Below are 24,175 nucleotides of genomic sequence, written 5' to 3' on the forward strand. Positions count from 1 at the left end.
AAGGAGCAAGGATGCTGCAGGACAGAAGTTTCTCTCCCCAGGTGAGGGAGGGAACATCAGGGATGTTCAAAAGCAATATTTATTCTGGCTCCAACAAATATCAACAGACTAAAATGCTGGGGTGCACAGCTGGGCCACGGGGGTGCAACTTGCCTAAGTTACAGAAACAAATGCCAACCTGTTTGGACAAAAATATGATCCCTGAACACAACCCAGGTCACGCGGATCCTATCTGACACGCACACCATAAGGGAATGGGAGTAAGACAAAGAGTAAGAGAGGCTGGCACCACAAAGCACACAAACAGGCAATGATTTTCAGACAAAATGTTTAAGGGTTAGGGTTAGGGTCATTGTTAGGGTTAGGACTAGGGTTAGAGTCATTAGGGTTAGGCAGAGAGAATAGAGACGGGGTGAGATACGGGCAGAGAGAAAGGGCACGGGGTGAGATATGAGCAGAGAGAATAAGGACAGGTTGAGATATGGGCAGAGAGGACAGGGACAGGTGAAATACAGGGTGAGATATGGGCAGAGAGAATGGGGACGAGTTGAGATATGGGCAGAGAGGACAGGGTGAGGTACAGGCGGAGAGACCGCAGACAGGGTGAGATACAGGCAGAGAGAATGGGGACAGGTTGAGATACAGGCAAAAAGATTGGATACAGGGTGAGATAAAGACAGAGAGATCGGAGACTGGGTGAAATATGGGCAAAGAGTATGGGGACATGGTGAGATACAGGCAGAGAGAACGGATATGGGCTGAGATACAGGCAAAAAGATTGGCTATAAGGTGAGATAAGGGCAGAGAGAATGGAGACGGGGTGAGATACAGGCAGAGAACGGATACAGGGTGAGATACAGGCAGAGAGCACGGATACTGGGTGAGATACAGGCAGAGAGCACGGATACTGGGTGAGATACAGGCAGAGAGCACGGATACTGGGTGAGATACAGGCAGAGAGTAAGGATACTGGGTGAGATATGTAACTTCTTGTTACAGAAGCAGGATAGACAAAGAACAGTGACGGCCTTGGTGGCAAAGGCCAAGCGTATTCACACACACACTATCTAGAGCCCCAAACAATCAGCTAACATAGTACTTGTTAGCAGAGAAACAGCCAGGAGAGAAAAGACTGTCTCCAGGATTTGCCAATTCAGTAAGCACACAGCAGGAAGTGGTACATCTCATTAGGATGCATTAGTCCCAACGCCCTCTGCAGAGCACAGCCCATCGTAGCCCTGGAAGTCAAGGCAAGGTCAAAGGGCTCCTTTTAAAGAGTCGTTAGCCACAGAATCAGGAGACCAAAGAGGAACACAGAAAAGGCTGCTCTGTTGCTCCTCAGGGTGAATCGGAATCGCACCACTGATCAATTCCCACAGGAATTACAAGCCCCATCTCTTAAAGATCAGCCTCCACTCCAAAGCCACTTCACACCGCTTTCTTCTTCTTTTGAGTAACAAACCAGTGACGGGCTTTGAGCAGAAGGGGGACAACTACAGATCCCCGGGCAGCAGCTGAGGCCTCCCGGCCCTTCACCCGGAGCTCCGTTCCCAAACGCCGCCGCGGGGGCACCGAAGGACGCGGCCCCAGCGAGCGCTCGGCCCGAGGAGCGGCTGCCGCACTCAGACACGCGCGGCCGGGGCAGAACGGCCCCCGGGGCTCCCTCCCGGCCGCTCACCCGGCGGCAGAAGCAGCCGAGCCGCTCGTAGGGCAGCGGGAGCTGCTGCCGCCGCTACAGGATGGACTCGAGGAGGTCGCGGGCGAAGCGGCAGCCACTCTCCGGCACACGGCGCCCGGGAACGGCACCTGCCCCAAAGGACACACCGCCGCCGCCGCCGCCCCCCAAAGGACACGCCGCCGCCCCCCAAAGGACACGCCGCCGCCCCCCAAAGGACACGCCGCCGCCCCCCAAAGGACACGCCGCCGCCGCCCCCCAAAGGACACGCCGCCGCCGCCCCCCAAAGGACACGCCGCCGCCGCCCCCCAAAGGACACGCCGCCGCCGCCCCCCAAAGGACACGCCGCCGCCCCCGGCTCGCTTCTGCTTCGCCCTGCCGCGGCCATCCAGAGCCAGGGAGAAGCTGCTTCCTGCTCGGCGCGGGGCGGGCGCCGCCGCTCGAATAGGCGCCGCCGCGGGGCATCACGGGAGCGGCGGGAAGGCTTCCGGGGCGGCTTCCGGCGCCGCGGCCGCCATGTCCGGTGTGGGCAGTGGCGCTTTCGGCCGGCTCGGCAGGAGGAGGGGCCGCCCCCTGCTCCGATCCCGGGCCGGGCCGCCGGCTCCGTTTCCCGGCAGAGGCGCCGCCCGCGCTCTCCTCGCCCCACGGCGAGTGGGACCCGCCGCGTTCGCGAACAGCGCGGGCGCCGCCTCCCGCGGAGGAAGCTGGGCAGCGGGGCCGGAGTGCGGTGCACACGGCTGGCAGGCGGCGCCCCCGGGCTCGGCCCGCAGCAGCCATAGGCCCCAGCGGGGGGGCGCGCGGTGAGGGAGCGGGCGGGGGCGCCGCGCGGCACGCCGGGAGCTGTAGTTCTGCGCCATCGGGACGTGCTGGGAGGTGTAGGCGGGCGGGACTCCATTTCCCGTGGCGCCGCGCGGCGGCCGCTGCTTCAGGGCCTCTCCCGGAGTCCTGGAATGGTTTGGGTCAGGGGGAACCATCCAGTTCTAAGCTCCCCACCGTGGGAGGCAGCGTTAGGGACACCTGCATGGCTCACGTTGCTCAAAGCCGCATCCAGCCTGGCCTTGAACGCCTCTAGGGCTGAGGCATCCATGACTTCTCTGAGCAACCCGTGCTAGTGCCTCACCACCCTCCCGGTAAAGAATTTCCTCCTTCTCTCTATAATCCAAATCTCCCCTCTTTAAGCTTCAAACCGTTCCCCCTTGTCCTATCCCTGTGCTCCGTCCTAAAGAGTCTCTTCCCCCCGTAGCCCCTTCAGGTACTGGAAGATCGCTCTACTGTTTCCTTGAAGAGATAATGTTTACCAATGTTTTGCCTTCTATGACAAAGCGGCTCAACTACTGTATGGGGGAAAGGCTGTGGCTGTAGTCTTCTTGGACTTCCGTAAAGCCTTTGACACAGTTTCTCACTGCGTTCTGCTTCAGAAACTGTCAGCCTCTGGCCTGGATGGGCGCACACTCTCCTGGGTTGAAAACTGGTTGGATGGCCCAGAGAGTGGTGGTCAATGGAGTTAACTCCAGCTGGAGGCCAGTTACAAGTGGGGTTCCCCAGGGCTTGGTTCCCCAGGGTCCAGCCCTGTTCAATGTCTTTATCAATGACCTGGATGAAGGCATTGAGTGCAAACTTAGCAAGTTTGCGGATGACACTAAGCTGTGTGGAATTGTGGATCTGCTGGAGGGTAGAGAGGCTCTGCAAAGGGATCTGAACAGGCTGGACCGCTGGGCTGAGACCAATGGCATGAGGTTTAACGAGGTCAAATGCTGGGTTCTGCACTTGGGGCACAACAACCCTGTGCAGTGCTACAGACTAGGAGAAGTCTGGCTCAAAAGCTGCTTAGAGGAGAAGGACCTGGGGGTGTTGGTTGACAGCCGACTGAACAAGAGCCAGCAGTGTGCCCAGGTGGCCAAGAAGGCCAATGGCATCTTGCTTGTATCAGAAACGGTGTGACCAGCAGGTCCAGGGAGGTTATTCTCCCTCTGTACTCGGCACTGGTGAGACTGCACCTTGAGTACTGTGTTCAGTTCTGGGCCCCTCACCACAAGAAGGATGTTGAGGCTCTGGAGCGTGTCCATAGAAGAGCAACAAAGCTGGTGAGGGGCTGGAGAACAAGTCTTACGAGGAGCAGCTGAGAGAGCCAGGGTTGTTTAGCCTGGAGAAGAGGAGGCTGAGGGGAGACCTTATTGCTCTCTACAACTACCTGAAAGGAGGTTGTGGAGGGAAGGGAGCTGGCCTCTTCTCCCAAGTGACAGAGTACAGGACAAGAGGGAACAGCCTCAAGCTCCACCAGGGGAGGATCAGGCTGGACATCAGGAAAAAGTTTTTCACAGAAAGAGTCATTGGGCACTGGAACAGGCTGCCCAGGGAGGGGGTTGAGTCACCTTCCCTGGAGGTGTTTAAGGGACAGGTGGATGAGGTGCTGAGGGGCATGATTTAGGGATTGTTAGGAATGGTTGAACTCGATGATTCAGTGGGTCCTTTCCGCCCTAGTGATTCTATGATTCTGTGATCAAAAGTCAGAGCAGAATTGAAAAACCAAATATCCTTTGCTGAGCCTTCCTGCGCGTGGTCTTTGTGCATCGTTTTGAAAACAAGTTGTACAGTTTTATACTGCTGCACTGTGTGTTCCAGCTGGATACATCTGCAAAGATCCTGTGTACATTAAATTCCTGAAAAGGAAGCAGCTTTTACAAAAAAAGTGAGTCTGGATTCGAACACTGAATTAATGGCATGTGTGGGAGGACAGGGCTTTGAAGGGCTTTGTTTAACCAAAACGCAGACTTGAAGAAGGTTCTGTCTCTTTCCCCTTCTTGAAATGGGGTCAAATAGAGTTGTCTCTTTATTCATTTCTGATCTCTGGGATGATGTTCTTGGTTTTCTGTTGAACTCTATTTGCCATCAGAAACAAGCTCATGGGAAGTGGATACAATACAATATGCATCTTATATTAAATAGGTACATTCTTTCCTGTTGAGGTCAAATGTGTGTTTTTATCTCAAAATGACCTTTTCTCTTGTCTTTTCTTTTTCCTCAGGGTTTGGAATGCTGTAAGGAAAGGTTCAGTTTAGATCTCACGAGTGGAATTCTTCCCTGGAGAAGACAAAATTTCAATATTAAATTAGTGAGCTGTCAGACCATAGAAGACTTCTATGACAATGTTGACCAAGAGGATAACACTAATGAAGGTTTGTTCTGATGTCTGTGTCTTCTAAGCAGTGAATGCTGGTCTGTACCCACAGTCTACAAGTCTTAAATATCTGTATAGACTGGTTTCTTGTGTTTCTTTAAAAAAATATATATATACATACAGGGTGCTTAAATTACATGGGACTTCATTCTGGAAAATAGATGGGGTTATTTTATGCTTGCTCACATGTTATAGCGATGTATGGTGGGGTCATCAGTTGTTTTCTTCCTTCAGCTGTCTTCTTTGACCAATAAGCCCATTCTCTCCATTGTTTGGCAATGTTACCTGTGTCTTTCGTTGCCCGTTCCAAGCTCTATCTGCATCTGCATCCAGCTGGTGTCTGGTCACAAGCAGTGTTCCCTGGGGCTCAGTACCGGGGCTGGTTCAGTTTAATATGTATAACAATGATATGGATGCGGGGATAGGGTGCACCCTCAGTCAGTTTGCAGATGACACCAGGTTGGGTGGGATTGTTGATCTGCTGGAGGGAAGGAAGGCTCTTCCTTACTCTGTGAGGGTAAGCAATATACACCACACTTTGCTTATACCCAGAGTATGCGTTCCCCGCAGAGAAGACTGATCCCTCCACTTCTTGAGAGAAATGGGGTGTAACTTTGTGAATGTGTTATGTTAAAATCTTTACTTCAATTACTTGTTTGTTGATTTGAGGGTTTTTATACTTATTGTGGGTAATAACAGTGTTCTTTCATTGTGAATCTGCTGGAAAGAGGTTATTCTTAGAGCGTGTTTGCTCTTCGGTATTTTTCTCTATTATTCTTAGTAAGGAAGCATTATGTTTTCAATTTCTATATCAGACAAAGTAGAGAGGGGTGTTTTAATAATATCAGGTGTATCGTATTTTCTATTAGTAAGACACAATGTCTTGTCTTTTGTGGTTACATCTCCTTACACCAGCATCTCGATCTTTTCTTGGCCAGTGAATACATACGGTCAGGAAAAAACATCTATTTATTTGGGCGTGTTTGAGCTTAATCACTGGTACGATGCTGAAATGCCAGATTCAATAAGGTAGAATTTTATTAGCCTGAACACCCCGAAGCCCCACAAACCCACACTTGATGATGTGGTACTACCGAAACGTTTAAAATTGTGAATTGTATCTGGTGGCACACTGCGTTTTGGATTTTGGTGCTTTTGTAATGTAGCCTGTGAAGCAGTGATGGTCGTAAAATGACTTTGAGCTGAAGCTCGGTAGCACTAGAGGTAAGATTTCTATGCACAGCAGTTTTTTGGTTTTTTTTGAAACAAACTTGTAAGTGATCTGATGAAGACAATGGGTAGTCAGTTCTATCTTTCTGGTTACTGCTGTTTGAAAAATGTAAACTAATCATGACATAACTCCGAGAGTCTGGAAAGTTGTCCAACGTTTGTTGTTTCTACAGATGGAGTGTGCTTGCTGAGCTCTGGAGTCATCCACGTGACTTGCACTGGTTTCCAGAAGGAGGTGAGTTTTTACTATCTCTTTCTTGAGAATGCCTAAAGAGATTGGCTCAGTTTCTTCTCTTGCACTGCTTTTGGTGTCAGAGAACATTTTGTGCTCATTTTATGTTCATCCCCACACATAATTGTGATGGTATCCTGCCAGTTTCATGCAAATAGTAATGTTTTAGGCCCACTGTGGCGACTGTAAAACTATCATTGTCTCCAGCTGAAGCCCGGTCAGGGCTGTCCAGGAAGAAGTAGACTGTCCAGGAAGAAATAGAGCAGTGCTGGAGGAGCAAGAACAGAACTCTTGAGTTAGTTGAGGAAAGTTGCTCCATCTTCACTACCCATCTGTTGAACTACCTGTGCAGTCATGAGTTAAGGCTTGGATCCCTGATTAACTTGAAAAAGGAGGGCAGAATGGAGAAAAAGAAAAACTGTATAAATGTTTGAGGAGACATGGATTTCAGAATTGTGGAAGTGTGTTAGGGCAAATAAAAGTTCTGCACTGTGTGGTAGCTAAAAATAAATTCCTTGGCAAGTAGGCCTAGCCCCCTACGCTGTTTATTTTGCAAGCCTGATGCAGACTCTTAAGATTCCAGTCAGATGTTCTGGTATCAGCTCCAGCTCGGAAATAACTTGGCAAATCAAGACTTGTTTTCGTTTCTTTTTGCTGAATTGTGATGATATCATTCAGAGATTTGTACTGTTGATGTTGAAAGTATGGTATGTTCTCATTTAGTTTTGTCTGTTCTGCTTAGGGAGCAGCAGTTAGAGGTGATATTGTCTGTGACTGTCCAGGCAGGATCTTTAGAACTCCTGACTGGATGCATTAAACATTGGACATCTGAAAGTAAGACTAATAAGGCTGCTTTTCTGATTTGTCTTTTTTTAGTTTGAAACTGTTGATTCATTTCTTTTTTGTTCTCTCTTTTAAGGAGCAGCCAAATTCTGCAGTGAAGTTACAGTTTATTCGTGACTGTGCGTGGAAGAAAGTGGTCTACGCCAAAGATGAATTTGACCATATATGTGAGTACTAATGTAGTCATTCTGCAAACGCAAAATCATTCTTTCTACCTGAACTGATTCAGTAACCTGCTGGGATGTGATATTGCTCGCGTGTACCTTGAAACTCTGTTGGGTAATGAAATATCTCTTCTTGAAAAGGTGTTCTGCTGTTTGATGGCTCCTGCTGCTTCCTTGATCCAAAAATGCTACAGTCCCTTCAGCACTGCCAGTGTCTCTTAAACAACTTGGGTGGAGTCTTAGACTGTTTACAAAGAGAACAACAAGAGCTTACTGACAAAGGTTTGTCTAATATTATTACTAAGTCTTTGGTTTGTTTGGAATCATGCTTGGGTTATAATTGTGGAAATGAGCTTTTGTTGTTGTTGATGGTTGGAAGACAGCCTTAGCTAGGACAGGGGGCTTAAATCTGAGAAGTTGTCACAACCACTTAATAGTCATTGTGTTCAGGGTGATTGTGGGATTTTTCTTCAAATTGGAAAGTGATACAGGGTGAAAAAGGCAAAGATGGAGAGTTCTACCATGTTGCTTTTATACTTTCTATTTAGCATGATGAAAGGAGTTTTGTAAAAATGAACGGAATTCCCTAAGAAAAATCATCTTATGCCTTTTTTTGCAGACTTGAGAAATCGGCAGATGCTAGCTAGCAATTTTTCTGTGCATGCGCGAACGGTCATCTGGTTCTGTCAGTCTGGCCTCCTTCCAGAGGGTTCAGGTGAGCATGAACCATAATGCATTGGTAACAAGGAGAGTATCCAGCAAGGGATGCCTATGAATACATTCTTGGCCACGCTTATGTAAGTGTTTTGCCAATGACAAGTCGTGATGATTCAGGGACCCAGACGTATGCTGAAGTTCTCTTGGTCAGACTGAGTTTTTAGCATATTTTCAAATGCACAGTGTAGAATGATGGAAGCAGCTTCTTGCCTGAGTATTTCTTAGAAATAGCAGTAAGCCTCTGACTTCACGGAGTTGCTTATGTCCACAGCTTCAAATACTTGGGATTTTAAAGAAATGACTAGTAAAGAACAAAGACTGGTCTTTTGCTTGTTACAGTCACAGCGTGACCTGCATGTTTGGAACTTTTTATTTATTGCTTGAGGAAAAAGCACACCCTGGAAACACTTGTTTATTTGGATGGATTATAAATTCTATTGTCAGCCTCAATTGCCTTCGGTATGTTCACATGAGACAGTTAGAAAAACATTCCATTTGAGAAGTGGGTTTTTTTGATAGTGAGTGAACTTCAGCTTACGCTTCAAGTTTTCAATGTTACACAGAGTGTAAACTTGAAACGGTACTTGAGATTGAGTCTTGTGTCTCGCATCTCTGGTAGCAAAGGCAGAAACAGGACTGGCTTCTTTCAGAGTTGGAGGCTCGTATGCACTTCTTGATGCTTAGCTTGTATGATCTTTTATCTTTTTAGTCAGCACTTTTAGCTTAAAAATGTGATCTTACTTCTTTAACTTGCTTTTACTTTGTTGCCTGTAGATGGAACGATGCATTTATCTACCCCTTTCTACAACTATCCTTTGCTCCACACCTGCTATACTGGTCAGCGACAGAGACTGGAGCATTTGTCAAGGTAAGCCTACAGCTCTGGCACACTTCCACTGCAGATCCTGAAGTGGAAGTGAATGGCTTTTATGTCAAGACTTGTGTTTGCTGTGCTCAATGCATTTGCCATCGATACTCTTGACTTGGGTGATGCATGGCTGGTGTCAAACACTGCAACGGGCGAGGGAAGCAAGCAGACGACTCAATATGAGTGATAAAGCAAGCTTCAACTTTTTTGATTACAGTTGCAGTTTATATACCTTTTACTACATTTTGCTTAGTCATTCCCTAAACTTGATTGGTTTGGTTATACATTTGTCGAACAATCATTGGCTACTACATTCATTTAATCTCATTCCCTTCTACTTGCGGATACAGCTGGGGGGCCCAAGATATGTTCCTGCTTCCTTCAAGTTGTTCATTCAGCTTATCTTCAGATCCATTCGACCTTCACATTCTTCCTTATCAGCATGTTTTAACATATTTCTGGTACATCTTCCTTGCAGCTGATAAGTTTCCACTGAGATACTCATGCTAAACAAAAGCCTCATGATAACTGTGTCTCACACAATTTCTCCATAGATCCATGGCCTTGTTCACTTAGCCATTCATGCATCCATTCTCCAGCAAAACACTGAGGTTACTTTCCTGTTGAAATGTTTACATCTGCCTCAGCTTAGTGCCATTTCTGGGCATTGTCGTTGTGTTTTGTGGATTCAAACCCTATAACCCAAAATGAGTTATAAAGCAGGTATGTTTATTTCCAGCGCTGGGGTGCAAGGGGGTTCTCCTCCTAGCTTGCATACCGTATAACTTAACTAGCAGCTACTTATAGTGCAAAGACATGCATAGTTAAAAGTGCTTACTACATTTTCATAACCTTTCCCTGCTTTGTATTATAATTAGTTCTGGAAAGTTCACTCCAGTCTTGCGCCTGCGTAGTGCCTCCTGGTGGTCGTGGGCCGGGGTCTTAGGGATGAAGTGAGAAGTCTTCCTCAAGATGAAAAGAAATTTTTTTCCTTGAACTGTGTACAGGCACAGTCTCTTCTGGTTGTTTTCCAGCTTTCTGCATTCCAATGCCCGCTTATCAGTAAACTTCTGCTAGCTGGCTCCTTCGTTATCAACTTCCAAGGTCCTCAAGGCGAACAACGCCAAGCTCTAATGAACACTCCCAACACACCTTGTCTGCTTTCGCTCATCAGTTGTTTCATAGTGCACTTAATTCATTGGTTAGTCTGCATAGCTCGTTACCCCGAGAAAGATCCTGAGATTAGGACAGGATCATTCATCTCCAGTTCAGCAAAGCATGGTATTCACAGAACAACCATGTTGGAATTGGAAGAAGGAGTGTTAAAATAAGAAATCCTCTCTTTTATTGACTAGTAGTAGATGGCAAGAATTGCTTTGGCCTAAATCCCCTCCTCACAAGTCATTTCTGTAATTTAGTAAGACAGTCAGAGTTACACGTAGCCGGCACCCCTAGCACTCTCCTGGCTATTGGATAAAAGTTCCTTCCTAATGTAAACCCTCTTTCCTGGAGTAGCTTACTAGCACATAGGTGATATATGCCTTGGATTAGATGACAATAGGTTTTCCTTTGGAAATCATACAGAAAACTCTAGAAAGACCTAAGGAAGCTTAGGCTCTGGCACTGTGAAGAAGATGCAGCCAGATGAGTTTTGGTGGAAGCCGCAGGGGATTAGAGATTGACTTGAAAGTTCGTCTTACTCAGTTTCCTTCTTTAGTGACTTAGATACAGGCTGGTGGTGTGTTCCTTTCACGTGCATCTCAAGTCATAATCCTGCCTTTGTATGCTTTCTTTGACTCGTGGGACCTTTCTGGTTTTGTTTGGACTGGAGGAAATCTGTTGCACTGAGGGGCTGGAGTTAGTGTTTTCTTCTGTCCAAATCCTTGCTACCTCTTGTTCCAGAGGAAAATGCGATTCCAACTGCCTAATGATCAATGGCATAGTTTCCCACATAGGAGACCAACTTGCAAAGCTGTGGCAGAAAGAGAAAGGAGGGACTGGGAAATATCCCCCTCCCAGTTTAAGTGTGAGTGCCATGTTCACTGAAAACACCACCATCCCCCTCCCCACCCAACCCCACCCAAAAGCCAACGATTTATGAACGACTGGTGTGCTTACAAAACTTTTGATTTTAACTTTCAGGCACTGCTGGATCTCTGTTTATTGGAAAGCATAGAAGAACCCTACAAACATGCGATTGTATCCTTTCTGGTTATTTTAAATGCACCTCAGGATATGTACAAAAATGTTCTTAAATGTTTGTCTCCTACGTGCTTAAGAAGGGATTTTAATTTACTCCTCAAACACAAAGCTAGTGAAAACATTTGGTTTAGAATTAAGTCATAGACAGAAGCGTTGCTTTACTTTTTTGTCCTGTGGAGTTTTTATGATTTTTTTTCAGTGTTTTGTTGCCACGTCTTTTCTCCTATGAGAGAATGGGTTTACTAAGACATGTTAAAGGCAAAAAGCCCTATTAGTTTTTCTCTGGAAATTTACACACAGTTTTTAATTTTTAGATCACTGATACGTGTAGCAAATGGCTTCTTGCTAGAATGACGCACTGAAACCTGCTGCTGCAGAACAAAGGGATTTCTAACAGTGGCTTAGAGTCCAGCAGATAGCTCCACTGACTGTAGAGGGAGCCTGAGTTTATAACAGAAGTATTTAAGTATCTAAAGCTAAAATTTGTGGATGCTTTACAAAAATCAAAGTGTACTTCCTCCTGGTTACTTCTTCAGAATACAATTTTGTGGTTAGGAGCTGGCTGTCTCCTGGTTAAGAGTTTAAAACTGCAAGACTAAAACATTAGTGTTTCCTGTTTCCTGCCACTTTTATATTCTTATTTCATTTATTTTTTATAGAGGTAGTAGGATAAACTTGTTGGTCTTCCAGATTTGTTAGCCGTAATTATATATCAGACTTGCTGCAAGATATCTTGAATTGCTGGCTAAATAAAACCAAAATGATAGTCAATTCTTTTGCGACTGCCTTTGCTCTCCCTCAGGGCCTTGTTAAACTGATTGAAGGGTTTTGGCTGCTTGACCACAAGCATTATAAAGTAAGTATGTTACCGTTTAGTTGCACATACATTACCATACAAAGCTCTCCTCTATAAAATGATTTTCAGAAATTGCTGCTTGGCTAGTAACAGGTACCAAAACACAATAGGCTTTTTTCATAGTCCTGCTATGACATCTTCAGCAATTAGTTACGATTTGAGATTCTGTTTCAATACCTTGGGCAGGAAATTGATAAAAACAAATAAGAAATCAACTTGAATAATGCCTGACAGTTGAATTTTCAAAGCCATCCATTTAAGGTGTTTTCAGCAAACCAGTTGAGCACTTTCTCAAAAGCAGTGGTGTAGGTACTTTCAATATTAAAACGAGGATCCTCGCTGCAAGATTTGAGCTGGAAGACTCCAAAAGCAACTTTTCAGCCTAATTCATGTTCTTTCTGATGCTGAAGGTCATATTTTGCCTATCATGATGTTAATAGAATCTGCTTGTCTGGCAGAACAACTAATTATTTGTAATGAATTTATAAAAAGTGCAGAGATTTGATTAACCCAGCAAAGTGTGAATTACTCCTTTTAAAACAATGCCTTTGTTCTGTATGGCTAACTGAACAGTTTCTCTGCAAATACTTAAGAGTTCTTATTCACATCTCTTGTATCAAGTAAGTCATTAGTAACTCGTAGGTTTGTTTAACAGACGTTCAACCTTACTTTAAGAAACTTTTGAATATTTGTGTTACAAGAGTCTATGTATTCATTTTAAGAAGCCCGGTCTTCAACTTTTACAGAAATCACTGTCCCAGCTTTGTCATCCAGAAACAATGAAAATAGCACCAAGACTACAGATGAGAATTATTCCGTCACTTGTATGCCGAGGAGAGCATCTCCTGTATCTGATATGTCATTAGTGAGCCACAGAAGTTTGCTTAACAGACATGCACCCTTACTTTAAGAAACTTCTGAATATTTGTGTTGAATGAATATATGTATGTATCTTAGTAAGCCTGATCTTCAACTTCTACAGAAATCACTGGCCCTGCTTTGTCACCCGGCAACAATGAAAACAGCACCCTGGATTAAAACAAGAATAATTAAGTCATTCATCTGTAGAGGAGAGCGTAAGAAAGCCTCGAGATACATACAGGTAATGAAGCCATCAAAGTCTTGCACTCAACTTTATTTTCTAGATGGGAGCACTCGGGATGCCAGTCCACGGGTAAAATGGTGGGTGGTTTGGGTTATTTTATTTCCTCTCGTTAGTGCATGCTCTACAAGTCCACAACTTTCATTTTATCACTTTTATGAATAAACAAAAATCCATATCTAACTTCCTGATAAGAGCCAGATTAAATTTGGTGTTCCCTGAACTTGTGATATGACCTGTGAAGCATGTGCTGTTTTCCGGAAAAGACCTTTGAGATCATCGAATCCAACCGTACCTGTCCACTACCAAATCACATCCCTAAGCCCTTCATCTCCCTGCCTGTCAAATACCTCCAGGAATGGGAACTTCACCACCTACCTGGAACAGCCAGTTCCAGAGTTTTGAGAACACTGTTCCAGTGTTTCTGTGAAGAAATTTTCCCTAAGGTCCAATCTAAAGCTCCCCTGACGCAGCCAGAGGCCATTCCCTCTCGTCCTATCACCTAACACTTGGGAGAAGAGACCAACACCCACATCTCTACAACCTCCTTTTTAGGTAGCTGTAGAGAGCGATAAGGTCTCCACTCAGCCTCCTCTTCTCCAGGCTAAACAATCCCAGTTCCCTCAGCCTTCCTTTCTGACAAAGTGCGTGATGTCTCGTACCAGAAGCTCTGGTTCCTCAAAGGCAGCAAAATGCCCTCCATGTGGCATGTAAGAGTAAGTGAGGAGGTTCTTGGAGGTCTCCTTTGCCCAGGCACGTGGTGGATGTGCTGGCTCCTGAGGGAAAGCTGCAATCCCTCTGGGAACGTACGCTCCATCCCTGGAAGACTTAACTGAGTTAACTGCATCTTTGATAGAAGTGCTGGGGAGGGTCTTTAGGAATCCTCTGACTTTGGTGGCTGCCACAGTCATCTGGAGAAGTTTCACTGCAGCATGGGACATGATTCTTGTCCTCGTCTCTTGCGTTCAGTCACCAGAACTCATTGCTTCTCAAACACAGCTGTATTTGCTCAACCCTATATGTTTCTATAGAGGGTAAGCAGTTAATATACCCTGTTCATAGTGATCTAGCGAAGGTTCATTACCTGCAGTGTCTGCTTTGGTGGCTTGGATCTGTAAGTATCCAAACTCTCGCAGAAGGTCATATATGTTTTGGATGAAAGGGTACCTGTGTTGAGCGTCTTCCCTTGTGAGGCCTCCAGGCCATAGTACACGAGCCCCAAGCATCACAGAAATGATCCTTCTCAAACCTTGGCTGCTGGCAAAGATGATATTCAGCAGCAGCCCCTTCATGGATCTAAAATTAAGTTAGTGGATAGGTGGTTAAATTGGTGATGTTCTGTCTCCATGTTGTCTAGAAAATAGGTCTGACTGGAGCTGTGAGAGAAGTCTCTCACTGAGCAAAACACATGAAACCCTTCAGGATCATCAGCAAAATCAAGCAATACTTTGGTGTTATTAAAAATATTATCCCAAATACTACAGTTATTACTATTTTTTTCTAAGCATTTTAGGGTCATGTTTATCTGCTGCTTAACCTATCAAGAAAAATTGCTGTTCCCTGAATTAGAGATAACAAAGACTCAGTCCATGGGGACTCTGCTTTTGCAGTTGATTTTTAAGTGGAAGGCAATCTGGGACCTCTGTGAGAGGTGGCCTTGTGAAAATTATACATGTGTGATAATGACAGATGAATATGGAAACATACAGATGGCAGCTGGTGGTCCATGAAAGATGCAGGGAGCCACATCCAATTTGCTGTATTGGTTAACACAGGTTTATTATCCATTGGTGTACTGCATATCACGAGTGTTGGTGGCTGTGTATTCCTTCCCTGAATTATTTCTAGACTTGATCTGCTAGCAATAGCGTATTCTTTTTAAACATGTATCTTGTTGGCTATGCATTTTTGTCATTCAGTTTTAGACCATGTCCCGTTCCCTCCACTTCCAGCCTCTTTTCTCCTCTCCTTGAAATAAAACAACTGTTAGTGTTTTTCAAGGATTCAAACTCACCTAGGTACTGCATATTTTGGGTTTTTTCATGGTTTTGGCAGTATAATAGGCAGAAAGAGATGCTGTCCTGGGAACATACTGACATGGTGGTTTTGAGAGGTTTTGCAAGTACAGGCTGGAAAACTGGACACAGAATCGAGTTTAATGAAAACAATTGTGTGGGTACTCTGGGAAATCTCTTTTCATCAGCTACTTCAGATTGGCTTCTTGTGATGCCAGAGCCTCTTAGCATCAGTCTTGCTAGCCCACTTTTAAATGCAAGGGCTATATTTGGGTTAGTGGTTTTCCCACTGTACAGTCTGTATGTAGCAGCTCTGCTGCTGCCCTTTTTGCCACCAGCAGATCATTTCAGATACAGCACCTGGTATTGATAGAATTGATTGACATTTCTATAGTGCTTTTTCTTAAGCTAGGGCTGTGTGTCATTAGGCTTGCTTGACAGTTCCAGGCTAATTTGCAGCCTGGAAGGGTAAAAGGTCTTGTGGTTCATTGACAGCAGTTCTGCTAACTGGTGTGTAGTTGCCCAAAGGAGGAGTCTATGAGAGTTCAGTGCCCCTGCCCTGAGGGTCTCGGGAGACCTGCAAGACAGAGAGGGAAATCACAGAATCACAGAATCACCAGGTTGGAAAGGACCCACTGGATCATCGAGTCCAACCATTCCTAACACTCCCTAAACCATGTCCCTCAGCACTTCATCCACCCGTTCCTTAAACACCTCCAGGGAAGGCGACTCGACCACCTCCTTGGGCAGCTGTTCCAGTGCCCAATGACTCTTTCTGTGAAGAATTTTTTTTCTGATATCCAACCTGAACCTCCCCTGGCGGAGCTTCAGGCCATTCCCCCTTGTCCTGTCCCCTGTCACTTGGGAGAAGAGGCCAGCTCCCTCCTCTCCACAACCTCCTTTCAGGTAGTTGTAGAGAGTAATAAGGTCTCCCCTCGGTCTCCTCTTCTCCAGGCTAAACAACCCCAGCTCTCTCAGCCGCTCCTCATAAGACTTGTTCTCCAGCCCCCTCACCAGCTTCGTTGCTCTTCTCTGGACACGCTCCAGAGCCTCAACATCCTTCTTGTGGTGAGGGGTCCAGAACTGAACACAGTATTCGAGGTGCGGTCTCACCAGTGCCGAGTACAGAGGGAGAATAACCTCCCTGGAATCGAAGCACATCTCTATCCTTGCAGTGCTGGGTTTTATCTGCTGTATCAGAGCAGCTTCTTGAAAAAGAGTTTGTAGAGAAAAAAAAAGTGCTTTGGACATCACTTGCCTTCTAGCAACTTGGCACCCAGAATCATTTGAATGATAGAAGGTTGTGAGCTCCTGGAAGGAAGCAGTGATATAGTCATGCAGTTAGGGATCTGATATTGACAAGATTTGCTACAACTTTTCTAGATTCCTTCTTTATTTCTTTGTTTATTTGCACTTCAGATCTCTACATAGGCAACTCTTGGAGATAACTCTAGCAGCAAAATAGAAATTGTAAGATTGATATTATTTTATTGCAGAACTGCTACACACAGAAATCCTTGTAACCTTACTTGAGTAAACTAGGTGACTTCTTGACTTACAGCTATGAGGAAAAAAAAGTGCTTTTGCTTTCCAGAACAAGGATGTTGGCTGCTGTTGGATGGAAGGCAGTGGGAAGCACTAGCCTGGATGTGCTGCCTGGCTCAGGTGAGTGTGTTATGGTGGCACTGGCCTCCTACACAAGCTGCGCTTTGATCTGCTGGGCTCTGAAACAGCAGCTACTCTGCCGAAAGAGATCAGCAAAAGTCAGACCTCTTGGCCAATTGCTTCCTCTCCTGCTGAGGAGAGCAAGCAGGAGAAGCAATCCTGCTTCCTCTTCCCTGAGAGCAGGGAAGGGCCAGAAGAGAGCGGGAGGAGGCACCCGAGGACATGCATGGAAAGGGACGTATCTCTTACCCCGTGTAGTGCAGGAAGAGCTGGAAGCTCTGCTACCTCATTCATCATGCTCCTGTAAAAGATGCCGTGTACAGTGAAGTGATCAGTAAAGGAACTGAAAGATAACGCTTTTACTTGCTTTTGCTTCAGCGTGATTATTCAGGATCACTTGAAAGATTCTTTTTTTTTCTGCTCAGTTTCTTTATCCAAAAAAATATTGGAAATGCCCTGTCTTTTCTTCCCTCTTTAGGATCGCTCAGAGGACTTAAACATGATTAGCTAGGTGGAGTTTTTCCCTCCTTAATGGAAAGCCTGAAAAATTTTGGTCCTTAATAAGCATATCATTTCTTCCAGCTATTTATATGGTATGCATACAAAATAGGTTTTAAGATTACAGACAAGCAGTTTTAACCCATTTGATCGAAAATGTTTTCTTTTCCTCTAGCAGAGGTCACTGTCATCGTGTCATAGTTATCCTTGTTCCCTACTCGTCAAGAAGGTCTTTCAAGTAAATAAGGCAGAAAAGGACTGACTTTAAAGAAAACGTAGTAGACTACTCTTTGTGGCCTCTATGCATTATAAAGAAGCAGAGGGTTCTAAGCAACCACTATTTTTCTTCTGTGAACTGTCTTTAATACAGTTGCTCCAAGTATCTAAACTGTGTAGTTAAAATCTCCATTTGAACAAATGGCAAAACTCCTCTGGAGAGCAGGGGCTAGGATTTAATCTAGTACTCCACATCTCTTGATTTCCCCAGGCTTTTCCTCTACTGCTTTGACATTCAGGAGACTTAAAATTCTCACAGCTGGTCTTACATGGCCTCAGTTTCCAAAAGGCTGTTGTTACCCCAGCTTTCAGGAGTGTACCCACACATGTACCTGTATGCCCATCCATAGTTTCTGGGTGGCTGTGGGGAACTTCATCTCATAACTATCAGTTCAGGTTCTGTGAGCATCACCATTAGTCAACATTGATCAAATGCCTGTTATCCATGCTCTAGCTCCTCTTCCTGCAGGAGTTATAAGCCCTGGCCAAGTGGGGCATGCTTCCATCTCCTTCTCAGCTCTGTCCTTTCCAGGGCAGCCTGTGCATCTCGGAGCAGCAATGCGCTGTGCTGCTATTGCAGGCTCCTCAGGTGAGTCCTTACCCACCCACTTACTTATCTGAAGCTTATAATGTAATATAAGACAAATATAAATAATATCAATGTCTAATTTAATTTTATGCTGAGGGTTTGCATATAAGCATGTAATCATTGTTTTTTTATCAGCTTACTTTTCAAAGACAGTTTGTTTTATTTCTTAAAATAAACTTATAAGTTGAAACGTTAGACCTCTGTCTTCCTTGGCTAAAAGGACATAGGCAAAGTAAATTTTTATACTTATGTGGTAATTTAGAATATTAAAAAGACATTGGCTGTAAAATTTTATGTGTCTTCTTATTTTCATGTAGACTTCCAGCTTATACATTTACATTGCAGCATACTCTGGGTTATTTTATATTATTATTCTCCTGTACCATAATGTGAAAGATATGTGACTCCTTTTTTTATTTATTCGCTAAGGTTTACATAAACGCTTGGTACAGGGGCTTTGATTTTTTTTAGTCATTAATGAATCCCAAGGTCTAGTTATGAGGCAATATAAGTAAACAGCCCCTCATAAATGATAAAACTGCAGGATTTCATCCCTTACTGGGAGAATACAGTGTAATTTCAAGGCTGTATATGACCCATCTCATGCATCTGTTTTTCTTCATTTAGGATTGAAAATAACAAGAGTGGTCTAAAAAACTTCAGAAAAGGGTAAAGTGAGAAGCAAACTGAGAAGCATCTAATAATAACACTGCAGTTAAGCTTTAAACTAGTGCATCTAAAGAAGAAGTTGCTGCATTCAGTGAGTCCCGAACTACGCATATGATGTAGAGCTACATCTATTCAGTACTATTATTCTCTTACGCAATATTGTTAACCATACATAGGATTTTAATTTCCTAACATTTACACAAATTCTTGCATTGAATACTTCGACTGCTAGTCATAATGATTCCCCAAGTTTTAATTCTTTCCCAAGCAGACAAATTGATCCTCCAATAGGAGAGGAGGCATGAGCACAAGGGGAATGACTGTCCCATCTTCTGCAGAGCAAAGCTTTCAAATTCCCCCTCAGACAACAAAGAAACCAGAATTTGGCAGGGGAAAAAAAAAAATAAGAAAAAAAAAATCAGGGCTTAAAATGACTGTTGAAACCTGGCAACAAGGATGTATTAAAACTTGATTAAAAGAAAGGAGAAAAGAAATGCAACCATTTCTTGCCAGCTCAGCAGCATGGAGGCCAGGTTTGTTTAAGCTGAAGAATGGGCATCTTTGCCTTCAACTCGTTTGAAACGGCTAATAGATATTGTGCCAGAAATAGTTTACTGACACAAATTATTGTTTGATTGAGTCAATGTTTGACCTAGACCCAGGGCTAAGTGTGTTTACCCTCCTAACATAAACTCAAGCCATTTTTTTATCCTAAAGGTGAGGAAGTTCATACCGAGAAAAAGAATCAATGTGTACAGGCACACAGAAAACTTACAAGCTGGTAGCAATCCAAAGCTAAAAATATTTGAAACACTGTGTAAACATATGCACATACCTACTTGAGAGTCAGAGCCTGACTTGTGTCCTAGCAATCTAGTCTAGAAAAATCCTTCCTTCTGCTTTGACTCCTTTCCAGCTGAGAGGCTGCATATAAATGTAGCATGATTGTCAGAACAGATCAGGGTCTGTGAGGACAATTAACGTTAAGAAAATAGATACTGAGGATTTGAGAGTTTTGGTGTCTTTTGAAGTTGTGCAAGGAAGATGTGTGGATCTATAGGAAAGCACAGGTTGATTTCGGGATTTGACCAAATTGCAAATATACGTTTTCTATGAAAAAAACTTTTGTGTAAGGTCTTTAACTTCTTTTCAAATGATGTCTTTGTTTGCAGAAGAAGCTACTAAATGTCCCAGTCTCTCTTTTCACTACTCTAGCACTTTCTTTCTCACTGTCTGTTCCTTTTGTTTGCTAACTGTTCTTTCTTTTCCTATGTACTCATTAAACTTCTGACCTCCTTTCATCCACCCATCTACAGAAAGTGCAGTTAGAAAAGTATATGGAAACCTTTAAGCATGAGTAACCATTACGACTCTCCAGGGGAAGGGACAACATAGTTCTTGACACTTTTCCTATCCACCTGAGTAATGTTAAATCTTGCTGTACATCTTGCATGATTTCACTTTGTATTTATAATTTCATATATAATTTGCAGCTCTGCTTCTGTTTATTTATTACTTATTAAACTACTTGAAAAATTCAATTCCTGTGCCCTGGTTCTTCTTTGCGCTAATGCCATTACTCTCCCCTCCACTTTCCTCCCTCTCCGTTGGTAGATTTTTTTTCCCTGTCTTATATCAAAAAGGATAGACTTAACTATCCTCTTAGAAGACGCTCTTAATGCTGAAAATAAATATTTATTAGACACGTTTCTGACATCAAAGAAGAACTACAATATATTTTACTGTAATTGTTTTTGGCCTCTGTAAAGAAGGCTTCTTCCTATGATAAATATAGAAATTGTTTCTTTCAGTAGAAATTTTTTAACCTTGCAACCAATCCAGTTAGGTCTACAATCCTCTCAGAGTCAAGTCCATTGCAAAGCATGGCCTGAAATTTTCAGTGAGGCTTTGGGCTGCTGCAAGTAGGAAAATTAGATATTTTACTACTATGCATTATCAGTATGCTTAAAGGGTTTTGGACATCTTAGGCCAAAGTCTCTCTTCAGATAAATGCGCATTAAATCCAATTTTTACTTTGGAGATTTATTTTACTGTTGCTAAACTTGTAATGTCATTTGCTGCTTTAATTGTTTATTTTACTTACATAAGCAGCTACACTTACCCACATATGTTCACAGCTGACTTAACAGCAATGGTCCGGGGAATCTGTTTATGCAGAATTTATGAATTCTGGGTAGAAGTCTAAAATTGTCCCTTAATTAGATGCTTTGAGATATATATATATACTGAGTCCCATACAGTCTGTCATTGGCAACATTTCTCTAGAAATAGTAGAAAGCAGTTAAAGTTTGAGAACCATTCAGGCATATGGACCACCAGCAGATCTGAAACATAGCCACTGTTCTGGAACAAAATCAAAGGGGAACACTTCACTGCCCTCCTGAGGGTGATCTGGAAGTAATTTTTAAATTAATTGAAATTATAAAGGGGAAGGTCCCTGTGAAAGGCATTTAAAAAAAGGTGTAGGTAGGAGAAAACTAAAAGAGAAGTGATATTTTTACAATAGGTAGCTCCTGTTCAGCTATGAGACTAGTAAGAGAAGAAGGAAATTAGTAGGTCAGGTGAGGTAGGAGGTACTCGCTTAGCAGAAGAGAAACAGGGTACAGGAAGGACTCTTAGGGTCAAAGTCTATGTGTAAAAGTAATAGAGAACATACAGAGAATGAATACTTACAGATTTTTATTAAATCCAAATCAGTGTCTTTGTTACCCTGGCCAAGACAAAGAGTGATGAGCATCTAGAGACAGAGGTCTCCTTCTTTTGAAGTGCTATATATCTCTCTTAAGTCAATTTAAAGGGTTTGCTTTACTTTGAAAAAAAAATGATTTGAACATTCATCTTAAAGATCTCAATGCAAAGAGGGGTCCCAGATGTAGCTGTTTTCATGGGGAGCCCTGTAACTGCCAGGCAGCATCCTGGTTTCCAAGGGCAATGGGCTGACAGCAAATGCCCAGCAAGGAAACCTGTTCAGAGTAAAGGAGAGCAGCTCACCCACCTTATTTTGAAATAGAGAAGCTTGAAAACTTTCATATTTGATGGAGTGAGACCAAATGCGGCAACTTAGTGACTGTCTATCTGATTGAGTCCTAGCAGGACAATTCGCGATATGAAATTACTGTGAGGATTTCTTCTGGGCAGGACAAGAAGGGGAATGGTCTTACAATCTTCCTGCTAACGCTTTGCCCATTAATGTTATTATCACCATTATTGGTATTATTAAACAAATCTTTATCAAACAAAGCTTTAAACTGCATACATTCTCATAAAAATAAATGACACTTTTGGTTTATTACCTGTTTAATACTACAGTAATTGTTTGTAATTAGTTATGATTAATAAAAAGACTTCTTGCTAACATGATCTTTTTAATTAAGTATTTCGTAGCTTCCAGAAAAGGTAAAATATGCTCTGAGTTGGTTTTATATTAGCTTGGAACACCAGCCTTGATGGTGTATTTTTTCCCACTCTTCTCAAAAGTTCTCTTTCTGTGTTTTTCTCACAAGAACTGAAGTCTCCTGATGTCACTTTCTTTGGATAATTGCACTGACTCCCGTTTACTTGAGACACAATCATTTAGATTTTGATACTTTGCATGTTCCCCTTCCTGTTCCTTCTAAAGTTGTTCCCAAAGGAGCTTAGAATTCAACCAAGGGGCTCCCACTTATTTAATGAGCCACAGTGTCAGACTTACTTTCCAAATTATTCCAGAAATGAGACTGAAAGCTTGAAGAGCTGTGTAAAAATCCGGTGTTTCTCCTCTTCTGAATTACATTTTACAATTCCTAACATACACATTCAACAATATATAGGTTAACAGAAACCAAGGATCTGACCCGATTATTGGCTTGTTAAAGGTTAAGGACACAGGCAGAAAGTCTGTGCTTCTCCCTGGCCTCTCTAGTTCTCTGCCACATGCGAGCTATTAGAGGAAATGACATAGTCAAACCCCCAAGTTTCTTATTTCCATTCTGCTCACCCCAAATCAGATCATGAGGTTCAGATCATTATCAAATATTAATACCTACTTGAATAAGGATTTCTTTAATGATGTTCCTAATATTTATGAGAATTTTCAAGAGCAGTGCTTCTACTTCATTTCAACTCAGTTTCTATTCCCTCACTTTCTGTTTACACTTGCTGCCAGTGGTTTTTAGGGCCTAAAAACCCCACAAAACTCTCTGCTACTACCTTTGGAACCTCCTATCTCCAAGCATAGCCCTCTCTAATCCAGAGATGTGTTCGTACCTAAGGCAAAACCAGCTTATAAGTAACATAACCCAACCCGTGTCTCTTAGAATATAAGTATTAATTCCTTGTATGTACTAAAGTGTCCCAGAGCTGTGATGGGGAATTATGATTATTTTTTTAAAGGAAACTAATTGAGGATGGCAGCCTATCAAGAACCTGCCACAGTCTGAAAGCACTCAAGTACATGTCAGCAGCAGGATATGTTGCCCAGCTATATTGTCAGAGTACTTGGTCTAATCAATCAATGGAATCCATCTGAAGCTTGAGTGCTTGGTCACAATCTACAGATATTGAACGGTTGCAAAGGAAAAGCAGGTTGAGTTTCAGCTGTGGGAGGAGGCTGCAACCATGTGGGCTGGGGCTCTGGGGCCCATGGTCGTGCCCTTCAGTAGGCTGGTGCCACCTGGAGTGGGGCACAGGGCGCCAGGAAAGGCAGCAGGAGAAGAGGGAGAGAGCAGAAGGCAGAGACTGTGCCAGGGAAATAGGCATTTATTTCCATTCTCTTGACTAAAGAGTCCCGTCAGCCCTGCTAGCGCTGTCGGCGATCTGGCCTCTTGCAGGGCTGCGGGCAGTCCTGGGAGTCAGGGGTGGTCCTTTTCGGGGGGCGGCGGGGGCCTCTGTCCAAGTGGCTCGTGCCCTCGTGTCTGGGAGCCGAGGGACCTGGCACTGCCGCCTCCTCCTGGGGCTGCTCCCGCTCCGCAGGGATGGGTGCAGATGGGGGCAGGTCGGGACCCTGGTGGAGGGTGGCCTGCAGTGCGCTGGGCTGCTCCGTATCAGAGCCTGCAGGGCTGCTGGAGGAGGCTGTGGGGTGGGTGGCAGTGCCCCCCTGGGAGGTGGTGGGGCCGGGGCTGCCTGCAGGGCTGTCTGCCTCGTCCCCAGCAGTATAGAAGCGCAGCAGCCTCTGCGCCTCCTCGCTGCACACCTCCACAATGACACTGATGAGGTCACGGACCAGTGGGACGGAGTATTTCTCAAAGGTGGACTGCAGCATCTGGAGCAGGAACTCCTCGTCGAGCCCGAAGCGACACAGGGCGTACAAGATCAGCTTCTCCGCTTCCATGACCGGCAACCACTGCTCTTCATAGATCGCCTCCAGCTCTTTGCGCAGCCAGGGCAGCACGCGGTCG

At 44.2% G+C, this 24,175-nt stretch overlaps 2 protein-coding genes across 2 annotated transcripts; both read left to right on the forward strand.

The window, feature by feature from the left end:
* The first annotated feature begins 703 nt into the window (after window positions 1-703).
* On the forward strand, window positions 704-2,479 carry LOC128850700 (serine/arginine repetitive matrix protein 1-like). Its single transcript, XM_054055679.1, has 2 exons — window positions 704-789; window positions 1,483-2,479. Exons 1-2 carry the CDS (start codon window positions 704-706, stop codon window positions 2,477-2,479), a joined length of 1,083 nt encoding a protein of 360 aa, XP_053911654.1.
* Window positions 2,480-4,700: 2,221 nt separating this feature from the next.
* Window positions 4,701-12,823, forward strand: LOC128850706 (protein ELYS-like). The gene is made up of 9 exons (XM_054055688.1): window positions 4,701-4,851; window positions 6,257-6,318; window positions 7,235-7,325; window positions 7,464-7,604; window positions 7,942-8,037; window positions 8,814-8,907; window positions 10,810-10,933; window positions 11,050-11,965; window positions 12,712-12,823. Exons 4-8 carry the CDS (start codon window positions 7,508-7,510, stop codon window positions 11,251-11,253), a joined length of 615 nt encoding a protein of 204 aa, XP_053911663.1. The 5' UTR covers window positions 4,701-4,851; window positions 6,257-6,318; window positions 7,235-7,325; window positions 7,464-7,507; the 3' UTR covers window positions 11,254-11,965; window positions 12,712-12,823.
* Window positions 12,824-24,175: the final 11,352 nt, after the last annotated feature.

This window comes from Cuculus canorus, unplaced genomic scaffold (genome assembly GCF_017976375.1).
Source record: "Cuculus canorus isolate bCucCan1 unplaced genomic scaffold, bCucCan1.pri scaffold_54_arrow_ctg1, whole genome shotgun sequence".
Classification (NCBI taxonomy): Eukaryota; Metazoa; Chordata; class Aves; order Cuculiformes; family Cuculidae; genus Cuculus; species Cuculus canorus.

Coding starts and splice junctions, on each gene's coding strand:
- LOC128850706 (XM_054055688.1), top strand. CDS start 7,508: ATGCTACAGTCCCTTCAGCACTGCCAGTGTCTCTTAAACAACTTGGGT. Junction 8,038..8,813: donor CCTCCTTCCAGAGGGTTCAG/GTGAGCATGAAC, acceptor TGTTGCCTGTAG/ATGGAACGATGCATTTATCT. Junction 10,934..11,049: donor ATCCCCCTCCCAGTTTAAGT/GTGAGTGCCATG, acceptor TTTAACTTTCAG/GCACTGCTGGATCTCTGTTT.
- LOC128850700 (XM_054055679.1), top strand. CDS start 704: ATGGGCAAAGAGTATGGGGACATGGTGAGATACAGGCAGAGAGAACGG. Junction 790..1,482: donor GCAAAAAGATTGGCTATAAG/GTGAGATAAGGG, acceptor GGCTTTGAGCAG/AAGGGGGACAACTACAGATC.